The sequence below is a fragment of the Equus przewalskii genome, chromosome 9 (genome assembly GCF_037783145.1).
Source record: "Equus przewalskii isolate Varuska chromosome 9, EquPr2, whole genome shotgun sequence".
Lineage (NCBI taxonomy): Eukaryota > Metazoa > Chordata > Mammalia > Perissodactyla > Equidae > Equus > Equus przewalskii.
In genome coordinates this window covers 25,761,044-25,776,167 of record NC_091839.1, presented here as the reverse complement: position 1 = coordinate 25,776,167, position 15,124 = coordinate 25,761,044, and the positions used below count along the sequence as shown (strand labels likewise).

General features: G+C 45.0%; 1 protein-coding gene and 1 long non-coding RNA gene across 2 annotated transcripts; both read right to left on the bottom strand.

Annotated features, from left to right (window-relative positions):
• Window positions 1–6,108: 6,108 nt before the first annotated feature.
• On the bottom strand, window positions 6,109–7,309 carry LOC139085540 (uncharacterized). The gene is made up of 2 exons (XR_011543899.1): window positions 7,200–7,309; window positions 6,109–7,058 (listed from the first exon to the last, which is right to left on the bottom strand). It is a non-coding gene; the product is annotated as an uncharacterized lncRNA (long non-coding RNA).
• Window positions 7,310–7,647: 338 nt separating this feature from the next.
• On the bottom strand, window positions 7,648–15,009 carry LOC103553620 (zinc finger protein 547-like). Its single transcript, XM_008524241.2, is given in 4 exon segments — window positions 7,648–7,869; window positions 7,872–9,173; window positions 10,405–10,531; window positions 14,797–15,009. Coding segments are annotated over 4 exon segments (1,518 nt in total). The 5' UTR covers window positions 14,812–15,009; the 3' UTR covers window positions 7,648–7,795.
• Between the last annotated feature and the right edge of the window lie 115 nt (window positions 15,010–15,124).

The following is a 15,124-nucleotide window of genomic DNA, read 5'->3' as shown; positions in this document are numbered from 1 at the left end:
TTACAACAGAACTGAACACTTAACAAGAGATTAAAATAGTACATTTTATATTATGTATATCACTATAAAAAATGATAAACTATTTTAAAAGTTTTAAGAATTTTTATGACCCAAAGGCGTAACATGAAGACACTAAAAAAAGTATTCAAATATGAAGAGAAAATTCTAGAATGATGCTTTGGTGGATATTTGTGTAGAAGGCAGATAGTTCATAAAGTTTTATGGACAATCTCTTCATATGTAACTTAAATTTGAGTGACTTGTCTTATACTTCACTTCCTCACTTTAAAGAACTCTTATGCTCAGAGTTATTGTCCACACTTAAAAGCTCTTTTAGCATTTATACACGATGCAGCTCTAATACATGATGCAGTCTTGCTTATTCTTGGAAAACTAAAACTTGTCTGTTGATGCTGTATTTTTTATTAGAATAGCCAAAGGGAGTGTCCCAATCAAATTCCCCAAATTCCATGAGATAATTTACAGTTTTGTGTAATTATTCACAGCAACACAAATCCTACCTGATAGATTCTATTTCACTTGGACATAAAATAATCTCTGTTTGCTGCCGTAGAACCCATTAACAGGTAAGGTCAGGGGAAATTACACATGAAGACAGGGAAGTGTCAAGAAGAAGAAGAGCAAAGCCAGTGAGAGCTCATCATTCCAATGAGAGGGATATGACTGCCAAGGAGCGGGGCAGGTGCATAAGTATATTAATTGCTCTGTTTTGTGCTTTAACATAAATCCCTTAAAATTTAGTTTAGTCTTACTAAAATACATTCTCATACAAGATTACACATTGGTAAGTAGCTAGACAGGAACTGCACTGAAAAGGGCTCAAGGGATACAGTGTGCAACTGCCTCATGGGGACTCTGGTTTGCTATTTTGCAAAGATTTATGTTTAAGAAAGATGTCAACTTCTTTCCTAGTTGTAAATCCTGGAAGAAATTAGTCAATGAAATGAAAAGGACTACAGAATAGAACATATACATGGAAACAAGGAATATATAGAGAATATGTGCAATTTTATAAAAATGGGACAGTAGTCCTCAAAATGTGGTCGCTCCACAGTAGCAACATCATCAACTGGGAACTTGTTAGAAATATGAATTTTCTGCTCTACCTCTGACTCAATCAGAGCCGTTGGGGGGTACAGCCCAGCAATCTGTGCCTTTCATCAAATTCTGATGGAAGTTAAAGTTTGAGAAGCACAACAAAAGAAAACCAAGAATAATGTGAGGGCACTAGACATAAGAAAAATATTTAAGCTTAATATTTTGGTGCTGACATTTTGGTGGATCTTGAAAATTCTGAATTACCATATGATCCTTATCTCCCAGCAATTCCATTCCTTTGTATATACCAAAAGAAATAAATGCAGGGACTCAAACCAAAGTTCAGAGCAGCATTTCTGACAATAGGCAAAAGGTGGAAACAATTCACATATCCATCAACAGATGAATGCAAAATTAAAATGCTGCACACATACAATGGAATGTTGTTCAGTCTTTAAAAGGAAGGAAAGTCTCACACATATTACAACAGGAATGAACCTTGCAAACATGCATAAATGAGCCAGACACGAAAGGACATTGTATGATTTTCCTTCTATGATGCACCTAGAATAAGAAAATTCACAGAAAGTATAATACAGATTACAAAGGCTGGAGATGGGGTGAGGAATGAGGATTATTTACGGGGTACAGAGTTTCTGCTTGGCATGATGAACAAGTTCTGGAAATGGATAGTGGTGAGGCTCGTACAACATTGTGAATATTTTAAAAAGATGCCAAGTTTTTTCCTAGTTGTAAATCCTAGTTATAATCCTAGCTGTGAATGTACTCAAGGCCACTGAATTGTACACTGGAAAATGGTTAAAAGGGTAAATTTTATGTTATATATATTTTATCACAATAGTAAAAAAAAAAAAAAAAACTATCAAGGTTACTAAAAACAAGGAAACTGTCACAACCAGGAGGAGCCAAAGGAGACATGAGGGCTAAATGTAATGTGGTCTCCTAGAAGGAAGCCCGGAACAGAAACTGGATTTAGGTAAAAACTAAGGAAATGTGAATCAAGCACAGACTTTTGTTATTAATAATTGATCAATACTCATTAATTGCAAGAAATTTACTATACTGGTGTAACATGTTAACAGTAGGGAAAACTGGGTGTGGGATATATGGACACTCCCTGTATTATCTTAGCAGTTTTTCTCTAAATCTAAAACAATCTAAAATTAACTGCTCAAATAATTAGGTAATAAAAAAAGTTAATGAATTTGGACAGTTTGCCAAAAAAAAATTACAGATAACAAATAAGCATGTAAAAAGATACTCAATATTGTTAGTCATTAGAGAAATGCAGATTAAAACCACAAAACCATGACACAGTTATTTAAATTGCTAACCAAAAAAAAAAGACTGGTGGGGCCAGCCCCAGGGCCTAGTGGTTAAGTTCAGCATGCTCCACTTTGGCAGCCCAGGTTCAGTTCCCAGGCGCAGACCTATACCACTCATTGGCAGCCATGCTGTGGCAGCAACCCACATACAAAACAGAGAAAGACGGGCAAAGATGTTAGCTCAAGGTGAATCTTCCTCAAACAAAAAGAGGAAGATTGGCAACAGATGTTAACTCAGGGCCAATCTTCCTCAGTGAAAAAACAAAAAAGACTGGCTATACCTATCACTGGCAAATGGAATTCTGATACACTGCTGGTGGGAGTATAAAATGGTATATTCACAGTGGAAATCAGTTTGGCCAATCCTTAAAAAGTTAAACATTCATCTATGAGCAACATTCCACTCCCAGGTATTTACTTATTTATGAACAGTCACCTAAGTTCTACTTGTAATATGTCAAAAGTGGAAACGATCTAAATGTCCAGTAATAGATGAATGAACACATTGTGGCAATGTACACTCAATGGAATACCACTCAGCAATAAAAAGGAATGAACACAATACAGACAAGTCTCAAAATAGCCATGTTAAGAGTATACTGTAGGAATCCATTTATCTAAAACTAGGATGGAATAGAATGAAAACCAGCCATGCAAGAGTATACTGTAGGATTCCAAGTATACAAAAATCAAGAAAATGCAAACTAGCATATAGTGACATAAATAAAATCAATAGATACCTGGGGATGGAAAGTTGGGAAGGGAGGGGCGGAGAGATCAGAAAAGAGCACAAGGGAACTACTGGGCCAATGGATATGTTCATTATCACGACTTTGGTCATGGTTTCCATGTGCATACATGTATCACAGTATATTATCATCTATACTTTAAATATGTGCAGTTCAATGTATGTCAATCTCTCAATAAAGTTACTTTATAAATACATTCTGTATAAAATTTGGATCTCTCATTCTTCTTGGAATATCAAAAGACTTGCAAAGCTGGACTGACTCCATTATCACACTCTTGCCATGTCTTAGGTGGATCAACTCTGATTCCAGGCAGCAAACTCTGGAAAGCCAGGAAGCTCATGTCCATCTTGCACCAGGAAGGATGGCTAGATTAGAAAAGACCCATCACTAGACTCTAAGATCTCCCTTCCTCAGTCTTGAAGTTCCTGCCTGTGCAGCTATGGTTTAAAGTAAATAACCCAGGGAGGCTACAGGAATCCATAAAACCTTTGGTTTAGTTGCTCTGGCAATGACCTTGGCTACTGGAAATACACAAGTCTATAGTTCTGGAGAATTTCTCTGCACTCTCATCACACATAGCCAGTTACTGACACCTTCAATGGAAGCTGCTTTAGAAGGGGCTCATCAACTCCACTTTACTTCAGTCTCTCCCACTTCCTATTAATCCAATCACTATTTCTGTACAGAATATGGTTACCTCCTGACCCCTGTATGTCTTACAGTTAAGGACATTTTTTTTCTTTCTGACTTTTCTCCCCAAATCCCCCCAGTACATAGTTGTATATTTTAGTTTTGGGTCCTTCCAGTTGTGGCACATGGGATGCTGCCTCAACATGGCCTCATAAGCAGTGCCATGTCCGTGCCCAGAATCCAAAACAGCGAAACCCTGGGCCGCCATAGTGGAGCACACGAACTTAACCACACAGCGACGGGGCTGGCCCCAGTCAAGGACATTCTTGACTTCAGGACACAGGGCTCCTAGGCAGGTCATGGGAGATAGTGATCCCCCAACTATGCTGAGAACTATGGGACATCCCCTGTGTACAAGGGACCCAATTCATGCTGCTGCCAAATGTCCTGAAGATGAGTAAGCCAACTGCCCCATCCTCAACCCGACTCTGGGAAACAAATAATCTTCATATCCCAAGCAAGGAAATTGGTGTAGAAGTCCTTCAGACTTTCCCAGGAGGACCTGTGCAGCAGTGCAAACTGGGCCAAACATGGACTGACGACAGCTATTCTTTATCCTCTTGCTATTCCCTCCTGAAAGCAAATACAGAGGAGAGGTCCCCACAAAAAACATTCACCTTTTCACTCTGGCAGAGCCTAATGCTGATCTCAATCCACAGCACACAGTGAATAAAACCCCCATGAGTAAATGTAGCTTAATCAATAAGAACTTTATGATCACAAAAACCAGCAGTGTGAGGTGGGGAGTCCCAGGTTGGGTGACTTTGAGGCTGGAAAAATCTACCCAAGCATCACAAGATAACCAAATATACTCACGAAGAAGGGAAATCTCCGTATGCTGCCTGCAGAAGCTGGCGGGAGTCCTCTTGTCCAAAGCTGGGTAATGTCCACACCCAAACCAGGCAGCAGGGAGGGACTGAGGCTCCCCAAAAGTCAAATGACTGGTGAACCCTTCAGGTGAAGGGAGAGAGCAGAGCTTTCTGCCTCCTGAGAGCACTTTAAGGTGATACATACACACTGTGGCACCCGGCCATGTGGTAGAGGAGGGAAGGCTTCTGTAATAGACACCAGCAGCGACTTAATTCTAGCAAGGACTACAGGCAGGTCGGAAAGTGCAAGGTATATTATGAAAGCTTCCAATATACTTGGTACTTAACAGAATCTCCCCAGGATGTTTGGATGTATGAGGTTTAATTTCTGGCTGATAACTCCTTCACGAAGACTAATCTCCAGAGCTTTTACTATGATGTTATTATGTAGAACAACGAAAGAGCACATAGCCTGCACTCCTAAGGTCTTTCTCTAGTTTGAAATTACTAGTGCTGTTTGAGGTTAGGCTAAAGGCTGAATAATCCTCAACATTTTCTGCTCATTTGCTCAACATACTACTATTCTGGGTGTGTGGCTGTTTTATTTTTATTTACTTATTTATTTTGCTGAAGAAGATTCACCTTAAGCTAACATCTGTGTTAATTGTCCTCTATTTTGTCTGTGGGTTGCTACCACAGTATGGCCCCTGATAAGTGGTATAGTTCTGCGCCTGGGAACCAAACCTGGGCCACCGAAGGGGAGTGCACCAAACTTAACCACTAGGCCACGGGGCAGGCGCATGTGGATGGCTGCTTTAGCAGATTTAAAGGTTCTTGATGGCAGTACACAACACAAAGACACTTGGATAGATAAAAGGCAGAATTCTGTTACTTAGGGTTTGGAATGAGAAGGGCATTGGGCAGGACTGTATGGCAGGTTGCAGAGGGGGTCATGGTAAGCAACCTGGGGCTGTAGGGGGCACCCTCTGTACTGTAAGTGGCCTGGAGCTAGCTAGGTTCCCCAGGCTCTCTGTGGATTGTCTAATTTGAATAATTTCAGGGGCTCTGGGCCATAGGGGCTGCCCCTAGTTACCCAATATCTGGCTCTGGGCCATAAGGGATGATGTATAGAGGGTGAGTGCCTGATAAGGACAGTGACTGGGGGCATGGACTTAATCAGCTGCTCCAAAAGAGAAAATGACCAGCATCAAGCCAGGGACTCAAAACTCAGTCAAGGGGCCAGCCCTGCAGCCTAGTGGTTAAGTTGGGCACACTCCACTTTGGTGGCCCAGGTTCAGTTCCCAGGTGCAAACTTACACCACTTGATGGTGGCCATGCTGTGGTGATGACCCACATACAAAACAGAGGAAGACTAGCAGAGATGTTAGCTCAGGGTGAATATTCCTCAGCAAAAAAAAACCCCAAAAAACAAAACACAACTGAGTCAAGACAGTACTTTCATTAAATTATACATCAAAACCATGTAGTGCTGGCATAAAGACAAACACTGATCAGTGAAACAGAACAGAGAGCCCAGAAATGAAAGCCAGCATATTCAGTCAAATAACTGACAACAGTGCCAAGACAATTCAATGGGGGTAAAACAGTCTTTTCAACAAATGGTGTAGGTGAAAGTGGATATCCACATTGAAAGGAATGAAGTTGGACCCTTACCTTACACCAAACAAAAACAAACCCAAAGTGGATAATGTACACCCATAAAATTCTTAGACGAAAACAGGGCAAAGGCTTCATGACACTGGATTTTGAAATAATTTCTTGGCCATGACACCAAAAGCACAGGAAACAAAAGCAAAAATAGATAATTGGACTATATCAAAATTACAAACTTCTGTGCATCAAAGGACACAATTTAGAGTGAAAAGGCAACCTCCTGAATGGAAGAAAACATCTGCATATCATACTTGACAATCAGTTAGTATCTAGATTACATAAAGAACTGCTACAAGTCAATAAGAAAATAACCAGATTTAAAAAAAATGGACAAATGTAGACATTTTTACAAAGAATACACACAAATGGCTGAATCTATGATCATTAGTCATTAGAGAAATGTGAAATAAAACCACAGTGAGATCCTACCTCACACTCATAAGGATAAGGATAGCTGAGATTTCAAACAACACAGAAAATAAAGTGATGTTGATGAGGATGTGGAGATACTAGAATTCTTGTGGACCTTTGATGAAAATATAAAATTGTGCAGCCGAGATAGAAAACAGTTCCTCAAAATATTAAAAATGGAATTACCATGTGACTCAGCCATTCCACTTCTGGCTACATACCCAAAAGAATTGAAAACAGGGTCTTGAGGAGATATCTGTGCACTCATTCTCATGGCATTCTTCACAACAGCCAAAATGTGGAAGCAGGGGAAGTGTCTAGCAGTGGATGAATGGATAAAGAAAATGTGGTATAAATATACAATGCAGTATTATTCAGCTTTAAAAAGGAAGGAATACTGAAACATGCTACATGATAGGTGAAATTTGAGGTTATGGTAATTGAAGTAAGCTACTCACAAAAAGACAAACACTGTATGCTGCTTCTTACATGAGGAAGCTAGAGCAGTCCAATTCACAGAGACAGAAAACAGAATGGAGCTTGCCAGGGGCTGGAGGAAGAGAAGAGGCGTCATTGTTTAACGGGTACAGAGTTTCACTTTTACAAGATGAAGAGTTCTGGATATTTGTTGCACAACAATGTGAGTGTACTTAACAGTACTATACACTAAAAAAATACTTAAAATGGCAAAGTTTATGTATGTGTATTTTACAATGAAAACAAATCCAAAAGTACATAGCAGTACTACACAGTGCCAATCAGAGCAGACCTTTGGCTGAAGTCTTTTCCTCATTTGCTGCACTCATAAGTTCTTTCTCTGGTATGAACTTTTTGAAGCCAAACAAGTGAGAGTTTTGGCTAAAGACGCTCCCACATTCATTGCATTCATAAGGCATTTCTCCAGTGTTGCAAATTCAACAAGGTTTAATGAGGCTGGAGTCGTATGTAAAGACATTCCCATACTCACAGTTCTCACAGGGACTCACATCAATGAGAACTCTAGGTGTGCAAGGAGTCTGGATTCATAGCACAAAAACTTCCCACATTAGATGCACTAATAAGGCCTTTCTCTAGTGTGATTTGTCCCATGTCTAATGAGTCTGGAGTTCCAACTAAAGAATTTCCCATATCACTGCACTCATCAGGCCTTGCTCTAGTGTGAATTCTCTGGTGTCTAATGAGTGTGAAGCGGTACCTAAAGAATTTCCCACATTTGCTGCACTCATAAGGCCTTTCTCCAGTGTGAACTCTCTGATGAATAATGAGTGAGGAGCTGTCCATAAAGAATTTCCCACATTCCTTGCACTCATAAGCCCTTTCTCCAGTGTGGATTTTCTGATGCTCAACAAGTTTATGTTTGCGTCTGAAAGCTTTCCCACATTCCTTGCACTCATAAGGCCTTTCTCCAGTGTGGATTTTCTGGTGCTCAACAACTTTGTCTTTGCGGCTAAAAGCTTTCCCACATTCTCTGCACTCATAGGGCTTTTCGCCACTATGGATTTTCTGATGCTCGACAAGTTTATGTTTGCGGGTAAAAGCCTTCCCACATTCACTGCACTTGTAAGGCCTTTCTCCAGTGTGAACTCTCTGATGTCGAGTGAGTGTGGAGTGGTTCCTAAAGAATTTTCCACATTCACTGCAACCATACGGTCTTTCTCCAGTGTGGATTTTCTGGTGACCAGTGAGTTGGGACAGTCTAAGGAAGGCCTTCCCACATTGGCTGCACTCAAAAGGCCTTCTTGGCCTGGTGTGAATTCTCTGGTGGTCACTGAGGCCACATATTTGTTTAAAGAATACTTCACATTCTGGGTGCTCATAAAGCCTGGCTTCAGTGTGGACTTTCTGCTCCTGATCAAGGTGGGACTTTCTAAGGAAGACCATCCTGCATTCTCTGTACTCATAAAGCTTCTCTCCACTGTGGATTTTCTCATGGTCAAGAAGTATCTGTTTATTGCTGAAGGCTTTCCCACACTGAGTACACTTGTAATAATTTTGTCTATTTTCAAAGGCATCTCCACCTAGAGTATCCCTGTGTGGCTTCCCCCAACTGTGAGGGGCTGGGGGATGCAGAAGGACTGTGCCAGCTGGGAAGCCCTTCCCACCTTCGAGGCACGTCAAGGTCCTCTCTGTCATGTGAACATTACTTTTCTTCACAAATAAAGGCCTCCCGTTGTCCCTTCTAGAAAGTTTCTTGCTAATCTGTTGCCTTTGGTGCTGGTACAACTTTGCATCACAAGTGTACAGTCTTTGTTCAGGGTGTGTTCCATTGTGCTCAGCCAGGCACAAAATGTCTTTCAAGAGTGAGCCACATCTTTCACAGGGCTGGACCTTCTGGATGGACAGACTTGGCTTTGGAGTCCTGACCTGTGACACTTCCACAGAAACACCTTGCTCTGAAGTTGCCTCCTCATTCTGGGCTCCATGCCAACAACCTGTAAGCAGATAAATGCTGGTGAAGTGCACATTGACCTTGGTGGAAGGAGGCACCCCCACCAGAAATGTGTCAGACACACCCACAAATAAGTCCATGGGATTGCTGAGAGGTAATGGGAACTAGAGCCAGTGAGAGGAAGGCCTGCTCTGCGGAGCTGGGCCTGGGAAGCTCACATGATGGGAAGGACACAAGGAAAGGGGTACAGTGCAGGGAGGAGAGGCAGGGTTTCCAACTCACTCCTCTGCAAATGGCTTTCAACAAGGTCATGGCTGCTGGTAACTGGTGAGCACTGAATAGGAGATGTGTCCAGACCCAGAAATCACTGATTGCAACACAGTAGCTGATGTCCAAGGACTATTTATTTAAAGATATCGGCAGACCTCACAACACCTTAAGTGTAGGTCACATGTCAAGAGCACCACAAAGGGAGCAGTGGAAGGGAAAGGATGAGAGGTGGAGGCCACAAAAGTTGAGGAGCTGGGGACCCAGGGACTGGAAGATTAGAAATGGCAATGAGAAAGAAAAGATAGACATGAGGTATGACCACTGTCCCTGGCATCATGCAATGGTCGGCACAGGCCTGGTTCCCAGTGTGACTGGAACCCAGCTCTGACGACACACACTTTCCCAGCTTCTAGGGCTATTTCCTGCTGCCACTGATGGGGTAATGTCCACCTGTCAGGCACCCAGGCCCCTCTCCCTTCTTCAAGGTGAGCACCTACATAGGACCTGGAAGAGGCCAACCTAGGTGAAATGCAGGGCAAGGGAGTGGCCAGTATGCCCCCAGAGCAATCCAACACACAACAGCCCACAATCTAAAATCAAAAGAACTTGAGAGGAGAGTCTTGCAGAACCAGTGGTCTCTACAAGTAGTGACCACATTGGTGGCTGAAATTTTTCGCACCAGCACACCCCAAGAGATGTCAGGAAGAAGGGGGAAGGCCTTGGGTTCCATCAATCTGAACAGAGTCACCCAAGCAGGAACAGGCCAGATTTGAGGGATCACTCAGACAAACTTCAAGATTTCTCACTCCTGAGCCCTGTCTTGGAAGGCCTCAGAGCAACAGGGAAGGGTCTGCTTGGGAAGAGCAAGTCCAGTGCACACAGTCCAGCCCTGACACCAACAACACATATGCCAGCAAACCAGGAAAGGAAGTGGTACCCATGGTCTCATTGCAGGAAAGAACAGGACCCAGTCCAGGACACTGGGGTGGGTATGAGGGCCTTACCTAGTGATGATAAAAGTGCAAAGTTCTCCAGCATCACATGACGGTACAGGCTTCTCTGAACCTCATCAAGAAGGCCCCACTCCTCCTGGGAGAAATGTATGGCCACGTCTGTAAAAACCACAAGTCCCTGCCCACATGAGGACAGTTCAATCAATGTGCAGCTTCTCTCTCCAGGATCTTTAGTCTTTCTCCCCACAATTCCATCCCCTCCTCACGCTCTACCCCAACTTCCCAGTGTGGAAGAGATGCCAGGTCTGGTGGCACCGGTGTCTGCTCTCTCCTCATTTCCACTGACCACTGTGTCCAGAACACAGTAAACATGGAGGAGAGCACAGAAAAGTAGAATCTAAACTCTGGGCCTGGAATGAGGGCTCTACCCCTCTTTTTACCAGTATATATCCTCAGGTCCCCCAGAACTTGCCTCCCAGACAAGGAAACTTGAACTCATCTTTCTCCCTTAGGCATCCAGTGCCAGGGCCTGCAGCTAAACATTAACATTCCTCCTCACCTGCACATCATTCTTACACTAAACCTCTCTACATATTTGGGTCCTCCACTTTCGCAACTCGGTTACCGAGACCCGATGGCCCATGCTAAAGGCATTTCTTTCTTTTTTCTTTTTAAAGATTGGCACCTTTGTTAGCATCTGTTGCCAATCTTCTTTTTTCCCCCTTCTTCTTCTCCCCAAAGCTCACCAGTACATAGTTGTATATTCTAGTTGTAGGTCCTTCTGGTTGTGCTATGTGGGATGTCACCTCAACATGGCCTGATGAGCAGTGCCATGGCCACACCCAGGATCCAAACCAGCGAAACCCCAGGCCGCTGAACTGGAGCACACGAACTTAACCACTTGGCCACGGGGCCAGCCCCTAAAGGCATTTCTGTGGCCTCGCAACATGCCACTGTGCACATGGAATACAGGCAGTATTTTGCAAATGGAATCAGCATTCTATTTTGCCCCATCCTGCCCCAGAATGCCCATGTTCCTTATCACAAGAGAGCTCCAGGGTCCCTTTGTGGTTCTCCCCACCTGGCCCTGTCCCCTGTGTCACACTCAGCCCCCCAAACCTAACATGAAGGCTTTATGGACTCCTGGCCCTCCACCCCTTCTTCACTGCACATGCTGTCCTATAAGCAGTCATGAACATTCTCTCTTTACCTGACCCTCACTAAAAGCACAGCTACGCCTAACTCCCCATCCCCAACCCAGACCTAGCAATGCTCCTCGCTGATCCTTTCACACCTCAACTAATCTACCAGCCTGAATGAAATAATCCAAGCTTGACCAAGAGTCACCACAATACATTTCTAAGTCCCAAGACGCCCTGACATGTGGCCTCCTTCATGGAGATGCTTCAACATCTATCTCCTATCTTCAACCACCCTTGAAAGCCTTCCAGACTCCTCTACCCTTATCCCTCATAGGCACACCCCACCACAGCCACTCTGTTTCCTCACCTGTCTTTGTGATGTCCACCAACAACTACCATCCAGGATCCCAACAAGAGATACAAATCAAATCTTAGCCTCCTCCTTCCCCTGCCTGCCATAACCTAACAACATCCCTTCTGAAAACTGATGCACAGCAACACTTTGTTCCACACACTGGCTACTATATTGTGGCTATCGGCAACCTAAATACATCCCCTGGACTCCAGACCTGTGTGTCCAACTGCCGACTGGGCACCTCCACTCGGAGTCTCTGGAACATCTATGACAAAACCTGACTCTTCCTATTCCCTCTGAAAACCCCTCCTATTGCTGACTTCCCCATCTCAACTGAGAGGACATCCATCCTTCCAGAGAAAGCCAAAAACCTTGAGGCCATCCCTGACTCCCCCTTCCATCTCATCTCCCAGCTCCCTCACTCTCCTCGTCCCTAAAGGGGGGCAGCTCTGTTCAGAACATATCCAGAAGGTAACCACTTCTCTACCTCCATAGCCACCACACTTGTCCAGCCACCACCAATGCTCACCCACACCGCCACAGTAACTTCCTCCCAGGTCACTCTGCCTCCACTTTGGCTCCCAGAGAATCTCCTCCATTCTGCAGCTAAACATAGCCTGTTAAAATCCAGGTCAAATCACCTGGCTCCTCTGCTCCAAACCTTCCCTAGCTCCTACTTCCCTCAGATTAGAGGCCCAGAAACTCAGGTTGTAGTTTTAGACCTGACAACTGTGCACCCCTATCCTCCAAACACTCCCCCCGCTCCCGTGTATTCCCACCAGATATCAGACTTTCAGTTCCCTCAACAATCCAGCTATCTCACCTGCAATCATTTGAAAATTCTGGATGCTGTGGACCCTTCCACAGTTTACCCCAATGGCTGTCAGAAATGGGAACTACTCCATAGAATCCAGGACTGAGTTCAAGACCCTGGGCCTTGGAGAGACCACAGGGACTTCAGACCCAAGGGAGGGAATAGGTGAATAATCACAGGACAGCATCACCCTTTATATGGGAGTGGCAAAACCATCGGGGTGATAATTGGGGTGGATGAAGGTCTGACACATCTTCCATTCACCTCTACAGGGTCCATAGGCATTTTTGCAAATGTCATGGGAACCTGCAGGAAGAGGGAGGCCAGGAGAAATGGGTAACCATGGTAATATTCTATAGCCTAAGCTGGACCACCATCCCTGCCTTGCTCTGGAGCAAAATGATCTCAACCTGATGGTGTAAGCTCAGTTTCTTTGACCTCAGTGCCACTACTATCAGTTGTGTGACTTTGCATAAGGACTGAACCTCCCTGAGCCTCAATTCCTTTACTGCAAAATGGGGATAACAATGATTCCCACCATATAGGGCTGATAATAGTATTAAACATAAACAGTACACACTACCCGTCAGCTGTAACTCTCTAAAGGATTAACAATTTTGTATGTTTTCAGTGCAAATGAAGGGAGAGGGTTTTGAAAATCTGGGTTGGCATAACTTCTACTTTTGAAGGTTTTCAGAAAATGGATATATAACATCCACTGTTAGAAAATATTACAGAGAAATTAACATTTCAATCAATTTTTATAAAGTGTTGGCAGATTTAATTTATTGAAGATGTTCATTTCTAACTGCCTACCTATGCGTAAACATTTAGAAGGATGTTGCTTACGCTGTTTTGATCAATAAGTGTTTCATACACTATGAACTTAAGGAGTTGTAGGGAGACTCTGAGCAGGCAGTTCAGCTACACTTTTGTTCAGCAAACAAGCCTGTCTGCTACACAGTCCTCTGGAAGGCACTTGCAGCAGCCCCTTGAGAGTAGTACTACTTCATTCCTCTTGCCCTGAGGTGTGGAGGTGAGACAGCAGTGCCCTTGTCTGAAATCTGTCTGCTCCACAAACCTGACCGTTTTTTGTCCCACAGGGATTGTCCCAGAAGATCAGTTGACCTGCAGGGCTGAGTCTACACCACCTTACACTTCTATCTCCATCCAGGCCACCAACTTATCACATCCAGGCATCCTGTTCCACAGACACAGGCCAGAATACCTCCTGTGCCAGATATGCTCCTTTATAGAGGGAGCATCAGGAATGCTGAAACCCCTATGCCCGACACTCAAAGTCTCAACCCTCCTGACACTAACTAGAGGACCCATGAGAAATAACAACCTTAAGACACTCTCCTTAATCTAATTCCAGGTCATTACCCGGGCCACTCCGAACACTCGACCACGTTGAAAGCTCCATCCCAGGGCCCTTCCAGGGCCTCCACACCTTTACGTCCACAAACTCATGTGATGTCTCCATCTTAGGGCATCTCCATCTTGACACATCTTAGGATCACACGTCCAAAATCCAACTCATGATCTTCCCGGGGAAACGTGCTGCTTGCGCTGACTTCCCCATCTTTACACTTTCGGAAATTCAGGCAAAGAAACCTGGAGACGATCCTTCAATCCCTACTTTTGCTCACAGGATACGTGAAGCATCAGGACAACCTATAGGCTCCACTGTTGAGATCTAACCAAAATCTCATCACGTCTCCCCTCGACCGCAACCACCCTGATCCAAGCCGATCATAAATCTCCGCGGTCTGTTGCGGGGACCTCACTGGGCTCCATTCGCATCCTAGTTTTACCCGCTTCAACCTCCAGCTCCAGGCGGGCCTCTCCCGACCGCCGCCCCTCACAGCCTCCAGGGCTTCCGGCTGCTCAGGCCCCCACTGAGGGCGGGACTCCTCCTGACCCCCGCTCCCTGCGGACAGGACGCCCCCGGCGGTCCAAAGGCTGCCGACCCCCGAGCTCCCGCAGCCCCGCCCCCACCACAGCCCAGCGGCTCCCACTGCACCACGCCCGCCCCTCCGCCCGGACCCCGAGGCCGCGCCCCTCCACCCGGGCTCCAGCGCTCGGAGGCGGCATTCGGACCGGGTGAGGCACGGGGAGGCACCACCCACCTCAGGCGACGCCATCGGCGCGGCCTCAGCCACCGACCAGCGGACGGGCGGAACCGGGACCACGGCCGCCGCGTCCCCACCGGCTCCGTCGGGCCTCACAGCCACCTCTGCGCAGCGGAGACAACGTCTCCTGTCGCGCTTTTCGGCTCCGTCACCTCGGTGCCCACAAAGCGCCTGCGACGCCCTGAACCGGCCAAAAACCCGAGCGCTACCAAGTGCACGAGAAGGAACGCCGGAAGTCCCGCCCTACAGGATGGGAACGCACGTAGGCATCCCACTCCTAACCTTTCACTGGCTCAGTTGCCGCCGCTCACCGTAGAGGCTTCTG